Source organism: Saimiri boliviensis, chromosome 5 (assembly GCF_048565385.1).
Source record: "Saimiri boliviensis isolate mSaiBol1 chromosome 5, mSaiBol1.pri, whole genome shotgun sequence".
Classification (NCBI taxonomy): domain Eukaryota; kingdom Metazoa; phylum Chordata; class Mammalia; order Primates; family Cebidae; genus Saimiri; species Saimiri boliviensis.
The window spans coordinates 151,242,989-151,267,020 of NC_133453.1; the positions used below are offsets into that span (position 1 = coordinate 151,242,989).

Consider the following 24,032-nt stretch of genomic DNA (forward strand, 5'->3'; position numbering starts at 1 on the left):
CACAACAGTCAAATAGGATTAGAGCCCGAAAGGGACAGATAGTATTTGGTGTTTTGTTTCAATAAGCGCATAATTCATTTTACAAAGATCCTCACCCCAAATGACTTAAATTTCATATAATAGTGTTTTTGCGTCTAGTCACCACCCGCAACAACATCCCTAAGGGACCGCTCCACCTGCAGCCCAAGAATCCCTCATCTTCTAGGAGGCCTCACTCCAGGGGCTGCTGTTCCCTGCTTCTCTGACTTCCGCGGAAACCACGTTGGTGGGTCCTAAGAAATGTCTCCTTCCCAGGAGCAGCCGAGGCAGGACAGCCTAAGGGTTGGTTTCCTACGCATCTCACGAAAAGTAAGTCTATTCTCAGCATCCGTCCGCGGGCTTCACCAGCGCCCCACCCGCATCTGTTCGGGAGCTGGTCAGTGAGGAAGGCCCCGCCCCAGCCCCGCCCACCCCCGCTTAGGCCCCGCCCACCCCAGCTTTGGCCCCGCCCCTGCCCCGCCTCCTGTCCTCTTAGAGGCACCCTTCCCCTACGGCATTGCGCGGGGACACCAGTTAAATGCATCTTCACTCTGGGACTGCCCCTGGGAACGCTCATTTTAAATAAACGCCATGGGGGACGTTGATTCTGAACTCCAGATCGGCCCACGCCACCTGGCGCAATGCTGTACTGCCTACTCCCCTTCCAGCTTCGTCCATCGCCAGCTCCTGCCCCGAGCCCGGTGCCCGGCTGCGCTCCGCCCTCGTCCCCGCTCCCATCCCCGCCCCGCGCGCTTCTCCGGCACACAGCGCCTCAGCGGACTGGGGTCTTCTAAAGGAACCGGAACCGGGGGCGGGGCCTCTGCCGTGCGGCTCTGCGCGTGCGCGCGCGACGTCTTGCATCATTTGGCCGCGCCCAGGTTCTACGGCGCCGGCCCCGGGTCCAGGAAGCGCAGGTGACGGGGGGACCGGAGGTTGTCCTTGGCAGGTTTTCCTCGGCGCTTCTCCATGGAGGAGGCGGTACGCACGGCTTCAGCCCCGAATGCTCGCACCTCTCACTGGACGGCGACGAAGGCGGCGGCCGCGCGAGCGCAGGACCGGGCGGCCTGCGTGGGGGTGTGAGCCGCGGCGCCCCGGGCAGCCGCGCGGCGGGCCTGCGGGCCAGGGTGAGGTCGCCGCTCCTTCCTTGCGGGCGAGCCTGCCCGTCGGGAGTCGGGGACGGGCTCTTCAGGCGCCTTTCCTTTCCGGGGGTTCGGAGTCGGAAGCGCTTCTCCTGGCCGGGAAGCGGACTGCGGTTCGGTCCCGCGGAAGCCCGGCGGGCCGGCCGCGTCGGGACGCGTGCTGGTGGGGATAGCTGCGCTCGTCTCGGTGAGTCTCGGAAGGTCGCTTCCGCTGCCGGGGGATCGTGACTGATCGTTCGACAGGCCTTGGAAGTCTGCTGTGACGTTTTGAGCCCGGCCGTTTTAATTTCCTAACTTTTATAAAATCCCGGAAGCCTGTTTTCCTCTCTAAAAAACTCTGTGTGTTTCGTTTTGGGTTTGTGCCTCAATTTTTCTTTCTTTCTTTTTTTTTTTCTTTTAACTCCAAAATTTAAATACAAGCCTCCTTAATTTCTTTACTAGGTTGTCAGTTCATTTAATACAGGACTGCATGTTAAGTTCTGCTTTTAGAAATTCTGCATGTAGCCATTTGCCCGGCTAATACTTTTTTTTTTAATAAGGGGAAATAGAGTCAAGAGTTTCCATTCCAGTGGGCTGCCTGTGGAAGCAGTAGTTACGCTCGATGGAGTAGGTTTTTTGTTGATTGGTTAGCAAAATGAGTATGAAGGCTAGTAACTAAATTTAAAACGTACTCAGTAACCTTAGTCGTTTTGCCTACTTCTGTCTTTTCTTCTTTCCAGGCTGGAGCTACACTCGGCCAGGGTTTAAGACTTTAAATGGGAATAAAGGGTAGTATTTACGAGGAAATGAGAGTGAATAAGTCATCTCTAACCTCTTCCAGCCTTTTTTTCATAAGAGAGACCATATTAAACTTACATGTAAGTTAAAATTTTAATTTATAACAATTGTTGCCTAGTTAGGGTTGGAGATTTAGGTTCTGTAATATTTATAAGTACAGTACTGCTTTGAAAACTTATTAGCTAAGTGAGAGGTTGGAAAAAATGAAAGCTAACTTTATGTATATATTTAATTTTTTTGAGACAGGATCTTGCTCTGTCCCCAGGCTAGAGGGTGTGCTCTGGGCCCACTGCAACTTCTGCTTCCCAGGCTCAAGGGATCCTTAAACATCCTCCCCAGTAGCTGGGACCACAGACCTGCGCTACCATGCCTCGCTAATTTTTGTTAATTTTTTTTTAGAGCCGGGGGTTTCATTATGTTACACAATTTCGTCTCCAGCTCCTGGTCTCTAGTGATCCAACCACCTTGGCCTCCAAAGTGTGGGGATTACAGGCATGAAGCACCGAGCCGGACCTAAGCTAGCTTAGATTGCAGTGGAAACCAAGCAGTAAAGATCTAGTAAAGACTAAGAGCGCTGTATATATATTTTTTTTTTCCGAGAGGGAGACTTGCTTTGTCACCCAGGCTGGAGTGCAGTGGCACAATCTCGGCTCACTGCTACGTTGGCCTCCTGGGTTCAAGCAATTCCGCTGCCTCAGCCTCCCGAGTAGCTGGGATTACAGGCTATTGTCACGTCGCCCGGCTTATTTTTGTGTTTTTAGTAGAGACAGGGTTTCCTCATGTTGGCCAGGATAGTCTGGAACTCCTAAACTCTGGTAATCCTCATGCCTCTGCCTTCCAAAGTGCTGAGATTACAGGCCTGAGCCACTGCGTCGGACCTAAGAGGTCTAAAGTTTCAATGTAATATGGGCAGCTGGGAGTAGAAGTCAAGTCCCTTTCTATGTGGTCCTCTTCATGTGACTCTTTTACCTCTGGGAGATTTGGTTTCTTAGGTGTAAAGTGATCTTTCATCTCATTGTTGTGTAGAATAGAAATGAGTAGTGTGGAACAGTGCCTGGGTCGTCGGTGCTCAGTAAGTGGTAGCTGTTGTTAGAGAGAGATCATAATAAAAAGAATTTCACATGTTTTCAGCATATTTCTTTCTTTCTTTCTTTCTTTTTTTTTTTTTGAGACGGAGTTTCCCTCTTGTTACCCAGGCTGGAGTGCAATGGCGCGATCTCGGCTCACCGCAACCTCAACCTCCTGGGTTCAGGCAATTCTCCTGCCTCAGCGTCCTGAGTAGCTGGGATTACAGGCACGCACCACCATGCCCAGCTGATTTTTTGTATTTTTAGTAGAGACGGGGTTTCACCATGTTGACCAGGATGGTCTTGATCTCTTGACCTCGTGATCCACCCACTTCGGCCTCCCAAAGTGCTGGGATTACAGGCGTGAGCCACCACGCCCAGCGTTTTCAGAATATTTCTAATATGTAAATACGGTTTATTCATATTTAAAATGCATGACTTTGAATATTACATTTTTTCCCCATAGAAGGTATAATAAGCTTAAACTCTGATTTGATTGCTTTACATCCTGATATGGAACAGAAAGATAAGACTTCCCTAGAGAATAAAAGGTAGGGTGGGAGTGGGAGAGGAAATGGGAGATAAGGATTCCAGATGAAAATAAATTATGATCTGGCCAAATAAATGGGTTGGAGATCTGTTCCATGCGTTTTGGATTTGGTATGGCCCATAGGGCCTCATGTGATCTAATACTTACCGTTTTTTTTTTTTTTTTTTTTTTTGAGGTAGAGTTTCACTCCTGTTGCCCAGGCCGGAGTGCAGTGGCATGATCTCAGCTGAGTGCAGCCTCTGCCTACCGGTTTCAAGTGATTCTTCCGCCTCAGCCTCCTGAATAGCTAGGATTACAGGCGCCTGCCACCACACCAGGCTGATTTTTGTGTTTTTAGTAGAGATGGGGTTTCACCATGTTGGCCAGGCTTCGAACTCCTGACCTCATGATCCATCTGCCTCGGCCTCCCAAAGTGTTGGGATTACAGGCATAAACCACCGCGCCCCGCTGACACTCACCTTTTTACTCTAATGTGGTATCTCGCACCTCAATCACCGTCAGCCACAGTGGCCTTTGTTTTCTTAGGAAACTGCACACCTGCTAACGCCCAGAGCCTCTGCACTTGTTTCTTTCTCCCTTGTTCTTTTCAAAAAGCTCTTTCCAGCTTTTACTCAAGTGTTACCTGCTCAGAAAGGCCTAATAACAGTAATTAAAGAGTCCCCTGTCTCAACTCCCCAGTGCCCTTAACATGTTGTCTGTTTCACCAGAACATTTGCCACTTTCCAGAATAATGTATGCATTTTGTTTTTATTTCGCCCTACCTCTCGCAGGAGATAAGCTCCATGTGGGCTGTTGTACCCCTGCTCCTAGAATATTGTGCGTGCTCATTCAATGTTTGTTGGTTGAGTAAATGATATAAACAAACCTCGTGTTCACTGGGAGCCCCATTGAAGGCAGTATGAGTATCAAAGTAACCGTAACAGAGGGGTAGTTAGTGTAAAGAAAATATGGAGGACAGGTAGGAGCAGGTCAGAATAGCAGCAGAGTGCTGACCTGGGTAGAACACAGGACGTGTGAAATACGGTGTGGGAAATAAGATCTAAAAGGGAGGTTTCTGGAGGCTGAAGTACAGTGGCGCAGTCTTGGCTCACTGCAACCCCTGCCTCCCAGGTTCAAGTGATTCTCCTGCCTCAGCCTCCCCAGTAGCAGGGATTGCAGGCACTTGCCATCACGGCTGGCTAATTTTCCTAGTTTTGTAGAGACAGGTTTTCGCCATGTTGGCCAGGCTGGTCTTGAACTCCTGATCTCAGGTGATTCGCCTACTTCGGTCTCCCACAGTGCTAGGATTACAGGCGTAAGCCACCGCACCCCACCCATTTGGTGTAGTTTTTAAAGTTTGCTAATTTTGGTGATTATGTTGCCTCCTGATAGTCATTTTGCAAAGCAGGTCCTAGTTTAGGTTTTCCTCGTTAGAATACTAGTCCATTTTTGCTGAGTGTGGGGGCTCACGCCTGTAATTCCAACACTTTGGGAGGCCAAGGTGGGGCAGATCACCTGGGGTTGGGAGTTTGAGACCAGCCTGAGCAACATGGAGAAACTTAGTCTGTACTAAAAATACAAAATTGGCTGGGCGTGGTGGCGCATGCCTTTAATCCCAGCTATTCGGAAGGCTGAGGCAGGAGAATCATTTGAAGCTGGGAGGCTGAGGTGGCGGTGAGCCAAGGAAAAAAAAAAAGAATACTAGTCCATCTTTGCCTGTTCCTTAAATTATGTGTTTTCCACATTATTTAAGGTGGGCCAATTTCGTAATTTTGTTTTCTTTGAGATGTATTTATTTCATTCATTTTTTAAAATTTTTTTTATTTGAGACGGAGTTTCGATCTTGTTACCCAGGCTGGAGTGCAATGGCGCCATCTCGGCTCACCGCAACCTCCGCCTCCTGGGTTCAAGCGATTCTCCTGCCTCAGCCTCCTGAGTAGCTGGGATTACAGGCACGCGCCACCACGCCCAGCTAATTTTTTGTATTTTTAGTAGAGACGGGGTTTCACCATGTTGACCAGGATGGTCTCGACCTCCTGACCTCGTGATCCACCCGCCTCGGCCTCCCAAAGTGCTGGGATTACAGGCTTGAGCCACCGTATTTCATTCTTGACATGATTTATATTTAGTGGAAGTGTACAAGTACGAGTAAAATCAATTGTGAAAATTGAGTTTTTTAAAACCTAGAGAGAACAAGCAGAACAGAAACATCAGCTGGGTGTGCTGGTGCATGTCTGTGGCCCTGTGGGTCCGAGAGGCTGAGGTGGGAGTCTACTGCAGCCCAGGCATTCCAGGCAGCACCATTGCACTCCAGCCTGGGCCGCAGAGCAGGACATGGCCTCAAAGCACCAGGAAAACACCCCGCACATAAAGAATGAGAAGCAGAAAATCGTAAGCTTCTTTAAAAGAGTTTAAAACTTCAATAGTTTCTTTTTGGAATTTTTAATTCTCTTAGTTGTGGAATCTTTGAGGAAAGTCCCTTTGATCATCTTTACAACTTCAGTGCCTGGCAAATAATAGCTGCTCAGTGTTTTTTGAGCAATGGCCACAGCTGGGATGACTCCCCTGAGTCCCTCTAAGTAATTTGGGCAGGTTCACCAGCTGGAGCTTCTCATCAACATGTTTGGGAACCTAGTTGAAGGGAAATTTAGTAAGTTTTATTGTTTAGCTGTTTTTAATACTGGCCCTGCGTCATGGCTAATCCTTAAGAATAAAAAATATCTCTGTTGCAGGCTCTCCCAGCTGTGATTGACCTTCAGTTACAGAGAGAGGGTGCAGAGTGGGACCAGGTCTGAGAATAGTGAAGTAACTCATTCCTTTCAGGACATTCCCTCGGATGTCCTATTTTCTAACTGTAAGTCAGAATGAGATCACTTATTTTCTTAGTGGCAGCAGGCTGCTTTATAATTTCAAGGCTTGCAAATTTTATGTTGCTTGTCATCTCCCACCACTCCACACTTGAACACTGGTACAGTTCCATGAACGAACAAACAAAACAACTGAATAACCCTATTTGGTGATAAGCCTTATTCTAGAAACGCTTGTAAATCAAATTTGCTACTGTAAATGAGTGCCTTTTGTGAGGAAACCACCACAGAAAACCTAAATCTTTGTCTTTAAGGAACTTAAAGAGTTTACCTTGAAGATAGAACAGTAATTGAGAATTAAATTTAAAAGGCTAACTAAATAGTGGAAAGAGGAGAAAATGCCTCTGGGCTGGAGCTAATTGCAGAAGTCTTTGTAGCACAGCTTAAGGTGCACCCTGGCCTTGAGTGGAGAACGGGCTCTGGGTTGCAGGAGGAGCGGGGGAAGGCCTGTCTGAGGGGGTCAGGTCAGGTTCCTGTGCTGGGAAATGAAGTGGGCAGGAGAGGGGTGGCTAGTCAAGGGATTCTTGAAATCCATATGCACCTGATGGACCCAACTGGTCAGAAAAGGCCTTCTCTCTGATTTTGGTGTTTGAAATGTTCCATAACACATAGATTAAAATAAAAGGGAAAGGGAAAATAGATTTTAAGTAGCATCACTGTAACTTTATGTAAAATAAATGTGGAGAAAATTTCATATGATAGCCTTAGGTTAGGAATAATTTTCAGTGACCCTAGGATTAAATGAATACAGTTCCATTATATGTATTTTTTTTTTTTTTTTGAGACGGAGTTTCACTCTTGTTACCCAGGCTGGAGTGCAATGGCGCGATCTCGGCTCACCACAACCTCCGCCTCCTGGGTTCAGGCAATTCTCCTGCCTCAGCCTCCTGAGTAGCTGGGATTACAGGCACGCGCCACCATGCCCAGCTAATATATGTATTGTTTTAATCACTTCTTCACCTGGTCAGTGGGAGAAGGATTTCCACCCCACAATACTAACACTGGGCCGATGAGATGGACAGAAGTTTTAGTCTTTCCTTCTGAATGGAATGGAGAACCAGGGGCTGCGGGGGAGGCAGGCTTTGTGGTAACAAAACTGCCTGTGGTTCCTGCAGAAAGACTTTAATAATTGCTTTAATAATTCCTTGGGCTGGCAGGGCAGTGGGGCCTACTCCTCAGGTATAAGCAGGAACTGTACCTATGTCTGGTCACTGTAATGAGAATTGTTCGGCAGCACAGGGAGGGGGACTTGCATTGAGTCCGTGAAAAGCTCTCCCAGTTTTTACCAGACGTCAAGGCAACATGTGATGTTGGGTCTTAATTTTAGACCTTACACCACATGTATGTAACTTGCTTTTAGTGAAAGATAAGATGAAGTGTTAGTAAAGATTAGTAAATTAAGTAGATATAAATTAGTTATTTAAAAGTCAGGTTCATAGTATAAATAAAATCTGGACAGAATGCTGTGGCTCACACCTATAATCTAGCACTTTGGGAGGCTGAGGCAGGCAGATTGCTTGAGCTCGGGGGTTACCAGCCTGGGAAACATGGTGAAACTGTATCTACAAAAAATACCAAAATTAGCCAGGTGTAGTGTTGCACACTTGTGGTCCCAGCTACTTGAGAGGCTGAGGTAGGAGGATCACTTGAGCCTGGGAAGTCGAGGCTGCAGTGAACCATGATGGTGCCACTGCACTACAGCCTGGGTGACAGAATGAAACCATGTCTCAAAAAAAAATTTAAATTTGGATTTATGAGTCTGTTGTTACACTGGGGTTAGAATTGTAGATAAACGGAGCCGGGCGCGGTGGCTCACGCCTGTAATCCCAGCACTTTGGGAGGCCGAGGCGGGTGGATCACGAGGTCAAGAGATCGAGACCATCCTGGTCAACATGGTGAAACCCCGTCTCTACTAAAAATACAAAAAATCAGCTGGTCATGGTGGCGCATGCCAGTAATCCCAGCTACTCAGGAGGCTGAGGCAGGAGAATTGCCTGAACCCAGGAGGCGGAGGTTGCGGTGAGCCGAGATGGCGCCATTGCACTCCAGCCTGGGTAACGAGAGCGAAACTCTAAAAAAAAAAAAAAAAAAAAAGAATTGTAGATAAACGGCTGGATGTGGTGGCTCAGGCCTGTAATGCCAGCATATTGGGAGGCTGAGGCAGGCAAATTACCTGAGGTTAGAAGTTCGAGACCACCCTGACCAACACTGAGAACCCCTCGTCTCTACTAAAAATATGCCTTTAATCCCAGCTACTCGGGGCGCGGAGGCAGGAGAATTGCTTGAACCTGGGAGGTGGAGGTTGTGGTGAGCTGAGATTGTGCCATTGCACTCCAAGCTGGGTGACAGAGAAAGACTTTGTCTCAAAAAAAAAGAAAAAAGGGGGCCGGGCGCGGTGGCTCAAGCCTGTAATCCCAGCACTTTGGGAGGCCGAGGCGGGTGGATCACAAGGTCAAGAGATTGAGACCATCCTGGTCAACATGGTGAAACCCCGTCTCTACTAAAAATACAAAAAAGTAGCTGGGCATGGTGGCATATGCCTGTAATCCAAGCTACTCAGGAGGCTGAGGCAGGAGAATTGCCTGAACCCAGGAGGCGGAGGTTGCGGTGAGCCGAGATCGTGCCATTGCACTCCAGCCTGGGTAACAAGAGCGAAACTCCGTCTCAAAAAAAAAAAAAAAAAAAAAAAGAATTATTCCATTCATCCATATTCACCCCGAAAACATGTATTAAGACTTATTTTGAGTCCACCAGATAGTATGTGTATAGGCTAAAAGGGTGAATCACATGCATGAGCCCAGGAGCTTATGGACTCATAAACACGGATCAGCAAGTCATGTAGGTTGTCGTGGGAGTAGTGTAAGCACACTTGGTTTTTTGTTGCAGTCTTTTTTGTTTTTGAGAAGGAGTCTCACTCTGTTGCCCTGGCTGGAGTGCGGTGATGCTGATGCGATCTCTCACCACATCTGCCTCTCTGGTTCAAGCGATTGTCCTGCCTCAGCCTCTTGAGTAGCTGGGATTACAGGCATGCACCACCATGCCCAGCTAATTTTTGTCTCTTTAGTAGAGACAGGATTTTGCCTCCCAAAGTGTTGGGATTACAGGCGTGAGCCACAGTGCTCGGCCCTGCAATCTTACATGAAATGATTGTTCTTGACATCTTTTTTTTTTTTTTTTTCTTTTGAGACAGAGTTTCGCTCTTGTTACCCAGGCTGGAGTGCAATGGCGCCATCTCGGCTCACCGCAACCTCCACCTCCTGGGTTCAGGCAATTCTCCTGCCTCAGCCTCCTGAGTAGCTGGGATTACAGGCACGTGCCACCATGCCCAGCTAATTTTTTGTATTTTTAGTAGAGACGGGGTTTCACCATGTTGATCAGAATGGTCTCGATCTCTCGACCTCGTGATCCACCCGCCTCGGCCTCCCTGTTCTTGACATCTTGTTCCCAAGTTCTTCTACCTCGTCTTGAAATGTATTTATGTCAGTGAGACTCACCTGTCTAAAATTGTTCCATAGGTATGCTGAAGTTAACTTGAGGCTTGAGATGACCAGTATCTTGCACATAAAGTGGGTAAAACCTTATTTATGAGCCAGTCTTCCTCACCAGACTGTTTAACTTGTTTGTTTTCATGTATGTATCTGTTAATGTTGTAACTTACCCAAGATCTCACTCCCAGCTGGAAGCAAGATGGATCTCCAAACTCCCCACCTAAGACTTTTTTCATGGAATCATCTTGCCTTATGAATGGCATGGAGAGGACTAGGGATGCTTTTCCAAATTAAGGGAGGTGTCAGTTCTGGAAAGCTTTCGGGTAGACAGTCTCACTCACGAGATTATGACTGACACTGTTAAGAACTCAGTACCTTTTTGACTTGAGTGACTTCTTTCAGTGTTTTGGTATTATTTTGTCTTAGGTTGTGGGGTGACCTTTCTTTTGGGACTTTGGTAGTTTCTACCTTGGCATTCTTGTACCTTTTGAGCACTGAAGGTTGTATTTTATCCTCTTTTTTTTTTTTTTTTTTTGAGACGGAGTTTCGCTCTTGTTACCCAGGCTGGAGTGCAATGGCGCCATCTCGGCTCACCGCAACCTCCGCCTCCTGGGCTCAGGCAATTCTCCTGCCTCAGCCTCCAGTAGCTGGGATTACAGGCACGCGCCACCACGCCCAGCTAATTTTTTGTATTTTTAGTAGAGACGGGGTTTCACCATGTTGACCAGGATGGTCTCGATCTCTTGACCTCGTGATCCACCCGCCTCGGCCTCCCAAAGTGCTGGGATTACAGGCTTGAGCCACCGCGCCCGGCCGAAGGTTGTATTTTAAAAACAGTAATATGGAAAGGTTCAGAAATACATAAGAGCAGATACAGTAATACAGTGAGTTCCTGTGTATCCATCACCCAGCTTTTACCCATCACTGAATCCCTGTTTTCTACAGAAAATTTTTGGTTTTTCAAAAATTAGGGTGGAAATTTTATACTTGTAGTAAGCCTGTTGGTATGTAAGAGTTAGCTGTCTTGGTGGCATATAGGAATAAGCACTTAGATCATTCTCACAGTTCTGTGAGTCACTGGGACCATTTTGTTCTGTGCCCTGTTGTGATCAGGAGATGCTCTTCATGTGGCTATGGCAGGGTGTGAAGGGGTAGGCAGAAGTAGGAGAGGCCTCTAGGGGTAGACTCAGAACTGGAACGCTGTTGCTTACACCTGCCTCCCATTGGCCAAAGCAAGCTTGATGGCCAAGGTGCAAATCAGGGGTGAGGGAGGATAGTCTTCTCATGTAATCATACAGGAAGCATATGTGCTTTGATGGGTAAATAAAAAACATTAGCCTTTTTCGTTTCTTGGGAGTAATACCAACTCAGTGTGATAATGTTGTCTTTACCATTATTGTAGTATTATCACTCCTTATTTAACTATCTCTTGTCTCTCTTCTTTGTGAAGACTAAAGGCTCTCACTTTTGTCTAGATCGCTTAGCATAATGAACACTTAGCGCATGCAGCACATATCCAGTAAATACTGCTTGAGTGGATGGATAAAGTAATTGAGGGGCCAGGTGGACGGCAAGTTAAGTTGCTTTGATTAAAAGCCAGTGTCTTATAACTTGCAGAATGGAAAAACTTAGCTAGTTAGGGTCCTGACTGAATTGCAGGTTAGTTTTGGGACTCAGTAGTTAACTGTGGGACTGAGAAATCCCAAGATGGGCCGGGCGCGGTGGATCACGCCGGTAATCCCAGCACTTTGGAAGACCGAGGAGGGTAGATCACGAGGTCAAGAGATTGAGACCATCCTGGCCAACATGGTGAAACTCTGTAAAAATATAAAAAATTAGCTGGGCATGGTGGCACGCGCCTGTAGTCCCAGCTACTCGGGAGGCTGAGGCAGGAGAATTGCCTGAACCCAAGAGGCGGAGGTTGCGGTGAGCCGAGATCGCGCCATTGCACTCCAGCCTGGGTAACGAGCGAAACTCTGTCTCAAAAAAAAAAAAAGAAATCCCAGGATATGCTAGAAAGCTGGATTGGCTGTTATAACCAGTCATAAACCTTGTTGCTAAAAACTATTTTTTCTCTGCTATCCACACTTTGCTTTAGTTTATTTGTCAACTGACTTTATGAGTTGTCCATTTGGGAAAAAACAATTGCAGTCTTTGGGAAGCCTCTGCTCCCTTTCTGGCCTTGAGGCTTGAGCCTTTTAGGTGCCATGGTCCTCACGTTCTCCAGAGGCCACCAGTACCATCCCACACACCCCAGCAGACACCTCTCCACAAGAATTGTTATCCTCTGATAACTGATACTGTGAAATCTTCTCAGCACGTGCCCAAATAGGCTAAATAAATAAATTAGCATATGCTTATATCCACGTGTTGTTAAGAAAACATATGAATGAGGCAATTTTGAGTTTCTTTGTATAGATTATTCAAAAGGACACATTTGAGAAACTGATAAATGTGTTTATAAACCAGATTTGTATATTGTAATGCCCAATTTTTTATTCTGCACTTACTTTTCTTACCAGATTTTTTTTTTTTCTTTTTTTGAAATGGAGTCTTGCTCTGCCACCAGGCTGGAGTGCAGTGGTGCAATTTCGGCTCACCGCAACCTCTCCCTCCTGGGTTTAAGTGATTCTTCCTCCTCAGCCTCCCAAGTAGCTGGGACCACAGGCGCGTGCCACCATGCCTGGCTAATTTTTTTGTATTTTTAGTAGAGACGGAGTTTCACTGTGTTGGCCAGGATGGTCTCGATCTCTTGACCTTGTGATCTGCCCACCTCGGCCTCCCAAAGTGCTGGGATTATAGGCGTGAGCCACCAAGCCCGGCCTATCAGAAAGCTTTGTTAATAAAGACTAGAACCTTTTTTAAAAAAAAAACATGGGATCAGAGTTTATGAAATCAGTTTTAACTTGGTGTTATATCATGATCCTAACTTTCTTCATAATTTGAAGAAATACACAGATTGGTGCTAGATTTAAATAATAAATATATTCATAATCAGTTAGTAATGAAGGAGATATTTTTTAGGAGAAGAGAAATGGAGTAAAATTTTGAATTGCATGTGAGCTGTCATGAGCATTCTATGAAAACCTCGTTTCATTTTGTATTATTTAGATTTGAAGACTGCTTCATTCTGCCTCCATTACCAGTGGTTTCTCTGTTCTGTGATCAATGTGATTCCCAAGAACTTCTTACGTAACAAACGAAATGAGCCAGGGGCGTGGAAAATATGACTTCTATATTGGTCTGGGATTGGCTATGAGCTCCAGCATTTTCATTGGAGGAAGTTTCATTTTGAAAAAAAAAGGCCTTCTTCGACTTGCCAGGAAAGGCTCTATGAGAGCAGGTAGGTTATGCCTTGTGTGACTTTGAAATGACTTCAGTGTGTACCTACATACGCAGGTTCTTTGATTGTGAAAGAGCACATCTTCATTCCTAGTGAGTGTATTTGGAACTTTGAACTGTTAAAGAGTTCTAAATGTTTACAGAATTGATGTTTGGTTATTTACAGTGAGAAAAGAAGTGAGAAGATGTCATAATTAGTTAACTCTACTCAGTCTTGCAGTTATCATCAAAGTAGGAGCAGGGAGCGATGCCAAATTAGCATACAGCATATTCTTTAAATTTTTTTTTTTTTTTTTTTTTTTTTTTGAGACGGAGTTTCGCTCTTGTTACCCAGGCTGGAGTGCAATGGCTCGATCTCGGCTCACCGCAACCTCCGCCTCCCGGGTTCAGGCAATTCTCCTGCCTCAGCCTCCTGAGTAGCTGGGATTACAGGCACACGCCACCATGCCCAGCTAATGTTTTGTATTTTTAGTAGAGACGGGGTTTCACCATGTTGACCGGGATGGTCTCGATCTCTTGACCTCGTGATCCACCCGCCTCGGCCTCCCAAAGTGCTGGGATTACAGGCTTGAGCCACCGCGCCCGGCCCATATTCTTTAAATTTTGATATGCCTGCAGGTTAGGCTGGGCATGGTGGCTCATGCCTGTAATCCCAGCACTTTGGGAGGCCAAGGCAGGCGGATCACCTGAGGTCACAAGTTCGAGACCAGGCTGGCCAACATGGTGAAACCCGTCTCTACTAAAATACAGAAATTGGCTGGGCACACTGGCCTGGCTTGTAATCCCAGTTACTCGGGAGGCTGAGGCAGGAGCTTGAACCTGGGAGGTGGAGGTTGCCAGTGAGCCGAGATCGAGCCTCTGCACTCCAGCCTGTGTGACAGAGTGAGACTTTGTCTCAAAAAGAAAAGTTCGTGGTTAGAATCAGAATTTATTTATTTATTTTTATTTTTTATTTTTTGGGAGACCGAGTCTTGCTCTGTCACCCAGGCTGGAGTGCAATGGCCTGGTCTCAGCTCATTGCAATTTCTGCCTCCCAAGTTCAAGCGATTCTCCTGCCCCAGCCTCCTCAGTAGCTGGGATTGCACACGCCTGCCACCACACCTGGCTAATTTTTGTGTTTTTAGTAGAGACAGGGTTTCACCATGCTGGCCAGGCTAGTCTCAAACTCCTGACCTTGTGATCCGCCCACCTCAGCCTCCCAAAGTGCTGGGATTAACAGGTGTGTGCCACCGCCCCTGGTCAGAATCAGAATTTATTAAAGACTGTACTCTTTTGTCCATGATAGTAGAAGTTCTGGCTTTGACCTTTGACATTTTGGCAGGAAGGAAAGAAAGGGTTTCCCTTGCTAGAAGAGTATCCAGTTTAGTGAACTTCTGGGTGGTGTAGGTTGTTTCTCTAGAAATCACTGACAAGTCCTAAGACCCTGTGGGGTAATCAGGGTGATTGGCCCCACTCTTGACTCCTGTATCAGGGATATTCATGGTAGCCTCAATGTTAAGTGGCATTATGGTCACATCCCATTATTCTGCCCTGGCTTCATTTCTAGACCTGATTGGACCTCATGAGGAGATCTGCTTTGGCAGTAAACAGTACCACGATTCTCTCTACCCTGTGCCATCTCTGTGGCAAACCTAATTCAGCAGTCTCAAAAACATGAAATGATAACCTCTGTAGGGTTTAGTGGACAGAGGAGAAACAAACTGACAGCATCTACTGCTTGTTCCCCCAGTCCCTGATGCTCGGTCCTGAGGCAGGTGCTCTCACTGTTCATGGTGGATACGCTTCATTCACCTTGGCAAGATAATCATTAAGAAATTGTCAGAGAAATCCCCTGAGTCATGCAGAAACCTTTATTTAAAGTAGCAACTGAGATAATTAAAATCTGTCATTATTAATAGTTACAATTTATACAGGAGTCTGACAATCTTCCAAAGATGTGAAATATCTTTTCATTCACAGGTCAAGGTGGCCATGCGTATCTTAAGGAATGGTTGTGGTGGGCCGGACTGCTGTCGAGTATGTATAAAGAACATTGCAAGAAAAATATGATAGCTGTGTATTAAAATATTTGCATATGGTCTTATAGTCTCATTACTAGCAAGTTTTAAAACTTTAAGTCTTGTTTTTTAATTAACATAATTGAAATAATATAATTTAAAAGTTCAGCAGTTTAGTATCACTTTCTTTTGGTTTTTTAATTATTTGTAGGCAGATAGGTAATTATTTAGTAGGTATTAAATGATACACGAGATGCTTTGATAAAGGCATGCAGTGTGAAATAACTGCATCATGGTGTACGTGGGGTATCTGTCCCCTCAATAATTACCCTTTGTGGTACAAACAATCCAGTTAGTACTCTTTCTTTTTGAGATAGGGTCTCACTCTGTCGCCCAGCCTGGTGTGCAGTAGTGTGATCATGACTCACTGGTGTTAACCTTCCAGGCTCAAGCAGTCCTCCTGCCTTAGCCCGCTCCGTAGCTAGGACTACAAGTGCGTGCCACCATGGCCGACTATTTTTTTTAATTTTAATTTTATTTATTTACAGGGTCTTGCCATGTTGCCTAGGCTGTTCTCGAACGTCTGGGCTCAAGCATTCCTTGAGCCTCACCTCTCAAAGTGCTGGTCCCAGTTATGCCCTTAGTTATTTTAAAATGTACAATTATTGGGCCAGGCGTGGTGGCTCGCACTTTTGGAGGCCGAGGTGGGCAGATCACTTGTGGTCAGGAATTTGAGGCCAGCCTGGCCCACATGGTGAAACCCCATCTCTACTAAAAGTATAAAAAATTAGCTGGGCAGGATGGTGGACTCTTGTAATCACAGCTACTTGGGAGGCTGAGGCACGAGAATCGCTTGAACTTGGGAGGTGGAGGTTGCAGTGAGCTGATGTTGCACCACTGGGCTCCAGCCTGGGAGATAGAGCAAGACTCAGTCTCAGAAAAATAAATAAGTAGATAGGTAGGTAGGTAGGTAGGTAGGTAGGTAGATAGATAGATAGAGAGCCTGTAGTCACCTCGTTGTGCTATCAGATACTTGGTGTTAGTCACAAAGTATTCAAGTCTTTCTATTTCTTGTACCGTAATAGGGCATTTAAGTAGAATGATGAGGCTTTCTTTTTACCCATCTGATTAAAACATGTTTGATATGCCTGTATGTTTTTAAAATTTTTGCTTAATGTAAGAAAGTAATTTTGAAAGTGAAAGTTAAGAATTTTATCTTAGTTTGTTCCCCCTGTTTGTTCTCATTCCAAATTGAAAAGAGGCATTCGTTTGATAAGAGTTATCAAATAAAAATACAAAAAATCAGGGCCGGGCCCGGTGGCTCAAGCCTGTAATCCCAGCACTTTGGGAGGCCGAGATGGGTGAATCACAAGGTCGAGAGATCGAGACCATCCTGGTCAACATGGTGAAACCCCGTCTCTACTAAAAAAAGATACAGAAAATTAGCTGGGCATGGTGGCACGTGCCTGTAATCCCAGCTACTCAGGAGGCTGAGGCAGGAGAATTGCCTGAGCCCAGGAGGCGGAGGTTGCGGTGAGCCGAGATTGCGCCATTGCACTCCAGCCTGGGTAACGAGCGAAACTCCGTCTCAAAAAAAAAAAAAAAAATACAAAAAATCATCATGCCTATATTGGTGATGCCCTTTGAAAAGGTACATGGAAGAAAATTATTCTGAAGACACTGACCCTTGACTGTTGAGTCAGCAAATACCTACTGATCATATCTTGTACGCCAGGCATTCTTCTAGGTGCTAGAGACACTTTAGTGAGAGGAAATCTCCACCCACATGAAGTTTACATTGTAGATGGGAGACATCAAACAAGATGAAGAAGTCAAAATGTGTGTGTGTGTGTGTGCGCCTGTGTGTGGTGATAAATGAGAAGGAGTATTATGAAACAGGTTAGACAGGTTTATTGGTATGTTAGATTGGGAGCCAGGGCCAGCTTCTCTGAAAGACACTTGTGTGATGATGTAAAGGAAGCGAGTGATCTGCCCAGATGATATTTGGGGGAAACACTTGAAGCACAAGGAAACTGCAGCTGTGAAGGCCATGGTGTGGGCGCGCATGCCACGCCCATTAGTGTGTATAGATAGCCCTCAGGGACTCACCTGGTGTTCGTACCTTTCTCTAATCCCCTTTCACAGTGACTCAGTGCAGTTCAAAACAGTGATCCAAGAACACCACCGAAATGATGACATTTGGCTTCTAGCACTGCAGCTTTTTCCTTGATGCCTTGACTTGCTCACTTTGAGGGAAGCCAGCTTCTCAGGTGTATGAGTACACTCTGGCAGGTTAGAGAGCTCCCCGGGCTCTCACCGTGCCAGGACTTACTTGCCGGTCCTGAGAGTGAGCACCTCGGATATGGGTCCTCTGGCTCCTACTCAGTCTTCAGATGACTGCAGCCCTGGCTTTAATCTTTTTATTTACTTATTTATTTGAGACAGGGTCTCACTCTGTTGCCCAGGCTGGAGTGCAGTGGCATGATATGGCTCACTGCATCCTCAACCTGCCAGTTTCCACTTCAGCCTCCCAAGTAGCTGGGACCACAGGTTCATGCCACTAGGCTGGCTAATTTTTGTTTATTTTTTTTCAGAGACGAGGTCTCACTGTGTTACCTAGGTTGGTCTTCAGTTCCTGGGCTCAAGCAATCCTCCTACCTTGCCCTCCCAAAATGCTGGGATTATAGGCATGAACCACCACACCCTGCCTTAAATCTTGGCTTTACCCTCTTTTTTTTTTTTTTCTCCTGAGACGGAGTTTCACTCTTATTACCCATGCTGGAGTACAATGGCGCAGTCTCGGCTCACCGCAACCTCCACCTCCTGGGTTCAGGCAATTCTCCTGCCTCAGCCTCCTGAGTAGCTGGGATTACAGGCACGCGCCACCATGCCCAGCTAATGTTTTGTATTTTTAGTAGAGACGGGGTTTCACCATGTTGACCGGGATGGTCTCGATCTCTCGACCTCGTGATCCACCCGCCTCAGCCTCCCAAAGTGCTGGGATTACACGTGTGAGCCACCGCGCCCGGCCGGCTTCACCCTCTTGAAAGACCCTAAGTGAGAACTACTTACCTCTTTCTAAAGTCTTGACTAACAGGAACCATGGGGGGAAATGGTTATTATTGTTCTAAACTGCCAAATTTTGGGGTGCTTTGTTAAGCAATATTAGATTACCAAAACTTTGGGAAACATTAAAGGGGCAGGTGTAGGAGTAAGGGAGTGAACGTAGGGGAAAGTAGCAAGAAGTAAGTTCAGAGAACTCAAGAGGCCCAGATTATGTGGGGCCATGTAGGTAAATGAGAAGGATTTTTTTTTTCTCTTTTTTTGAGATGGCGTTTTGCTCTTGATGCCCAGGCTGGAGTGCAGTGGCGTGATCTTGGCTCACTGCAACCTCCACCTCCCGGGTTCAAGTGATTCTCCTGCCTCAGCCTCCCGAGTAGCTGGGATTACAGGCCTGCACCATCATGCTAATTTTTTTTTTTTTTTTGAGGCAGAGTGTCTCTCTCTCTCTTACCCAGGCTGGAGTGTAGTGGCATGATCTTGGCTCAGTGCAACCTCTGACTCCCTGATTCAAGCGATTCTCCTGTTTCAGCCTTCTAAGTAGCTGGGATTACAGGCTTGTGCCACCATGCCCAGCCAATTTTTGTATTTTTAGTAGAAACAGGGTTTCACCATGTTGGTCAGGCTGGTCTTGAACTCCCGACCTCAGATGATCCGCCCGCCTCGGCCTCCCAAAATGCTGGGATTACAGGCGTGAGCCACTGTGCCTGGCCCAGGACTTCTCTAATGGGAAGTCATTAAAGACTTGAGCAGAGTGATATGGATAGTCTTAGATTTTAATAGGATCTCTCTGCTGTGTTGAAGCATAGCCTGCACAGGGGCAGAAGCAGAGAAACCAGTTAAGAGGCCACTGCAGTAATCAGGTAAAAGGTGATGATAGGATTCCAGTGTAGTAGCATTGTGGTGAGATGTGGGAGGGTTCTGGATCTGTTTTGAAGGTACAACTGACAAGATTTGCTCATTCACCCAAATGTAGGGTATGAAAGACGAGAGTTCAGAATGTCATGATGGTTTTCTGCCGTAGTAACTGGAAGAATTGAGTTGCCTTATGGTAAGACTGCAGGAAGGACCTGGGCCGATGGTGTGGGGGGATAGCAGGAGTTTGATCTGGATGTGTTCCAGTTAGAAATGCCTGTAAGATATTCAAGTAGGTTTGTGAAGTTGGTAGATCTCAGAGGAAAAAGCTAGAGAAACTTCCGCTCTAGAGGTAACTGCAGACTCTAGAGGAGGTAGCTGAGACAGTGAACCTTTGAACAGAACCAACACAGCTCAGAGTCCGGTGCTGCCAAGAGCAGGAGCCACCACCTGCTCTGACTCACAGACTCTACAGATACTGGAGGTGTCATGACCCTAAAACAAATGTTTTTACCACAAGTAACTCATTCTTACAATAACCTAGACCACAGTGACATTATAGATTTGCAAAACAACTAGAAATTACAGAATTAAAAACAGTAATGAAAATGAGTGAATTGACTTAACAGTAGGTTAGATATGACTGAAGAAAGTCTTAGTGAACCAGAGGTAGTTGGGAAGAGATTGTCTAGAGTGAAGCAAGCAAGAAAAAAGGATAGAAAATGTAGATAAGAGGGTTATGCAACTTAGGATTCAGCAAATAGTTGAAGTCTCAATAAAAAGGGACACAGAATCAGAAGCAATGTTCTAAGAGAAATGGCTGAGAATTTTCTGAAACTGACCAAAGTTATCAAACCACAGACCCAAGAAGCCCTATAAAACCTACGCAGAACCTATGAAAAGAAAACTGGGCCTAAACATAGCATGGTAAAACCGATGAAAAGCAAAGACAGAGTATCTTAAAAGCATCCCAAGAAAAACCTCATAGTACCCTCAAGGGGGCAGCAGATTGACACCTAAGTTTCAGCAACATTGGAAGTAGAAAACAGTTGGAGATACATCTTCAAAGTGCTGAAAAAGTAGCTGGCAGTACAATACTCAGTGAAAATATCTTTGAAGAATGAAACTAGGCTGGGCATGGTGGATTACATGCCTATAATCCCAGCACTTTGGAGGCCCAGGCAGGTGGATCACAAGGTCAGGAGTTAGAAACCAGCCTGGCCAACACAGTGAAATTTTTGTTATTTCTGTCTCTACTAAAAGTACAAAAAATCAGCTGAGTGTGGTGGTGCACACCTGTAGTCCCAGTTACTCAGGAGGCTGAGGCAGAATAATCTCTGGAACCTGGGAGGAGGAGGTTGCACTCCAGCCTGGGTAACCGTGCAAGACTTGATCTCAAAAAAAAAACCAAAAAACTAAAAACTAAAAAATGTTTTGGATAAACTGAGACTGTAATTATACTAAAGCAGATTTAACAGAGTATTCAGGCCACGCGCAGTGGCTCATGCCTGTAATCTTAGCACTTTGGGAGGCCGAGGCACACGTGAGGTCAGGAGTTCAAGACCAGCCTGACCAATATGATGAAACCCCGTCTCTATTAAAAAATACAAAAATTAGTGTGATCAGGTGTGGTGGCGCACGCCTGTAATCCCAGCACTTTGGGAAGCCAAGGTGGGTGGATCACCTGAGGTCAGGAGTTTGAGACCAGCCTGGCCAACATGGTGAGACTAAAAATACAAAAAATTATCCAGGCATCGTGATGGGTGCCTGTAATCCCAGCTACTCGGGAGGCGGAGGCAGGAGGATTGCTTGAACCCAGGAAGTAGAGGTTGCAGTGAGCCAAGATTGCGCCACAGCACTCCAGCCTGGGCGACAGAGTGCGACTCTGTCTCAAAAAACGAACAAAAAACATCTGTCTTAATGGAAGTTTAGAAATTCAGAAGGGAAAAAAAATACAGGAGGAAAAGTGATGAGTACATCTGAGTGAATGCTGATGACTAAACATAAGAGATGGCTCATGGACTTAATATCCATGCATAAAATTTAAAAAATAACTGATGAAATCAACTGGAAGGAAGACAACGGATTACGAGTTCTAAGGTTAGAAATAGGTGAAAATAACCTTGAAGAATGAAACTAGGTCCGGAACGGTGACTCACACCTATAATGCCAGCATCATTCAGAAGGAAATAAAGCTAAATATTAACATTAGACTTGACAAGTTAAGTATACATATAAAAAAACTAGAGTATTCAATTTAAAAAATGGGTAATTTTCTAATTAAAAAGCTGGGCTGGGCACAGTGGCTCATCCTGTAATCCCATCACTTTGGGAGGCTGAGGTGGGCAGATCACAGGCCAAGAGATCAAGCTGACCATCCTGGCCAACATGGTGAAACCTCATCTCTACTAAAAAAAAAAAAAAAAAGAGGTGGATGTGGTGGCACATGCCTGTAGTCCCAGCCACTCTGGAGGCTGAGGCAGAATTGCTGAACCTGGAAGCAGAGGTTGCAGTGAGCGGAGATTGTGCCATTGCACCCCAGCTTGACAAAGGAGCTATCAAAAAAAAAAAAGTTTGGTAAAAGCTTTTTCTTTTCTTTCTCTTTCTTTCTTTCTTTTTTTTAAAAGTCAATTCTAGATAAATAGGAATTAGTGAATAAAAAGAGATTTGAGGCATTGCTATCAAATTCCTTGACTGAATTTTAATGGTAACAAACCATGTTTAAAAGGCATTTTAGGAATTAAAAAGGAGAGAGTCTACTAAGAGAATAAAAAGACAAATTGCAGACATTATGAATGAAGATAATTGTCCTAAGTTGAACTAACAAAAGATTTATGTCTGAAATGTATAAAGAATTACCTTAAATCAATAAGAGAAAATGGAAGATAAACTTGAACAGTAATTCCCTAAAAGATTTCACAGGGTCAGTAAACAAATGAAAATGAGAAAAGCAAACAAAGTGTAGCAGAGTTGTCCGATACCCCTCGCAGATCAGCCGGGCAGAAGTGGGGCAATGGGAGCTCTTAGATGCTGCTGAGTGAAAATCAGCGTAACTATTTTGGAAAAACCAGAAGCCAAGAAGCTTCCTTTTTTGAGATCATGCCTCTTCCCTGCGTAGGGTTCAATTTAGGTAATTCCTTTTGGGACTTAATTTCCAAATGTTCTCAAGTTTCCTTATCAGAGAGCCCCTGTCTAATGACGTGACACCTAGTAGCAAGCCTTCTCTTTCACTAACACTCGCTGTTTTTCTTCATAACACTTTTAACTTCTTGGCACATGTGCTCACTAAGTCTGTCTTCCCTCACTGAAAGTTTTATGAGAGCAGAGTCTTGGTTTTGCTCCCTGCTGTATTTCCTGTTCCTGGAACAGGACCTGGCATATCTCATGATTTGCATTTTTAAAAAGAACCAGTATGGCTTCTTGTAAGTGATTTTTATTTACTGCCCTAGGATATGAATATCTATTTAGAATTTATATTAAAATTCCTTTATGTCAGCATGAACTAGATTTCTTCAGTTAGATTATAGATATGATATGTGTTGTTTCTTGAATGTTTCTAATTGACTTGGACTCTTACTGTAATGTTGGAAATTTACAGAACCATAACCGTTATTAATACATTGGAGAAATATGGAGGTTACTAAATTCAGTTGAAATAATCTATAGATATTGTATAAAATGAAGGCATTTCCAAGTTGGGTACATATATTCTTATCTGAGATTGTTTCTTTTGTCTGTCTCCAAGTGGGAGCTGGTGAGGTGGCCAACTTTGCTGCTTATGCGTTTGCACCAGCCACCCTAGTGACTCCATTAGGCGCTCTCAGCGTTCTCGTAAGGTAAGGACACAATATTTTTCATCTAGAAACAGTATAGTGAGTATCTTAGTCTGTAAAATATTAGTTACCATCTGATTACATGTGTTCAACACAGTTTACATTTCAACAACCTGGAGAACTTTGCTTTTTACACTATGTAGCACTTACTTTTAAAACGTTATTTTCTGTGTATAGGCAAGCTATTGATTTGTGAAAGAAAATGCTTTGTCTTCTTGTATTCAGAGCCAGTACTAGTTCTACTTTGAGTTCAGTTTTTTAAAATTCAAAGTTGGCCAGGCACGGTGGCTCACGCCTGTAATCCCAACACTATGGGAGGCTGAGGCGGGTGGGTCACCTGAGGTCAGGAGCTCGACACCAGCCAGACTAACATGGTAAAACCCCGTCTCTACTAAAAATACAAAAATTAGCCGTGAGCGGTGGCGGGCGCCTGTAGTCTGAGCTACCTGGGAGGATGAGACAGGAGAATTGCTTGAACCTGGGAGGCGGAGGTTACAGTGAGCTGAGAATGCACCACTGCACTCTAGCCTGGGCTGCAGAGCGATACTCTTATTTCAAAAATAAATAAATAAAAAATAGGCCGGGCGCGGTGGCTCAAGCCTGTAATCCCAGCACTTTGGGAGGCCGAGGCGGGTGGATCACGAGGTCAAGAGATCGAGACCATCCTGGTCAACATGGTGAAACCCCTTCTCTACTAATGGTGCAAAAAATTAGCTGAGCATGGTGGCGCGTGCCTGTAATCCCAGCTACTCAGGAGGCTGACGCAGGAGAATTGCCTGAACCCAGGAGGTGGAGGTTGCGGTGAGCCGAGATCGCGCCATTGCACTCCAGCCTGGGTAACAAGGGCGAAACTCCGTCTCAAAAAAAAAAAAAAAAAAAAATACATAGGTAAAATTCAAAGTTAGGCCTGGCACGGTGGCTCACGCCTGTAATCCCAGCACTTTGGGAGGCTGAGGCGGGTGGATCACGAGGTCAAGAGATCGAGACCATCCTGATCAACATGGTGAAACCCCGTCTCTACTAAAAATACAAAAAAATTAGCTGGCCATGGTGGCGCACG

At 45.4% G+C, this 24,032-nt stretch overlaps 1 protein-coding gene across 8 annotated transcripts in view; it reads left to right on the forward strand.

Moving 5' to 3' along the window:
- The first annotated feature begins 907 nt into the window (after nt 1-907).
- The window catches only part of NIPA2 (NIPA magnesium transporter 2), a 31,893-nt gene continuing 8,768 nt past the window's right edge, over nt 908-24,032 (forward strand). Inside the window, exons 1-7 of one of the 8 annotated variants that reach the window (XM_074400149.1) lie at nt 939-1,344; nt 1,877-2,014; nt 6,263-6,384; nt 9,913-9,963; nt 12,997-13,228; nt 15,187-15,243; nt 22,885-22,975. In XM_074400149.1, the coding sequence (XP_074256250.1) occupies nt 13,090-13,228; nt 15,187-15,243; nt 22,885-22,975 (287 nt within the window). In that variant the 5' untranslated portion in view covers nt 939-1,344; nt 1,877-2,014; nt 6,263-6,384; nt 9,913-9,963; nt 12,997-13,089. The other 7 variants (XM_039480109.2, XM_074400150.1, XM_010331542.3 and 4 more) reach the window with 7 other exon arrangements.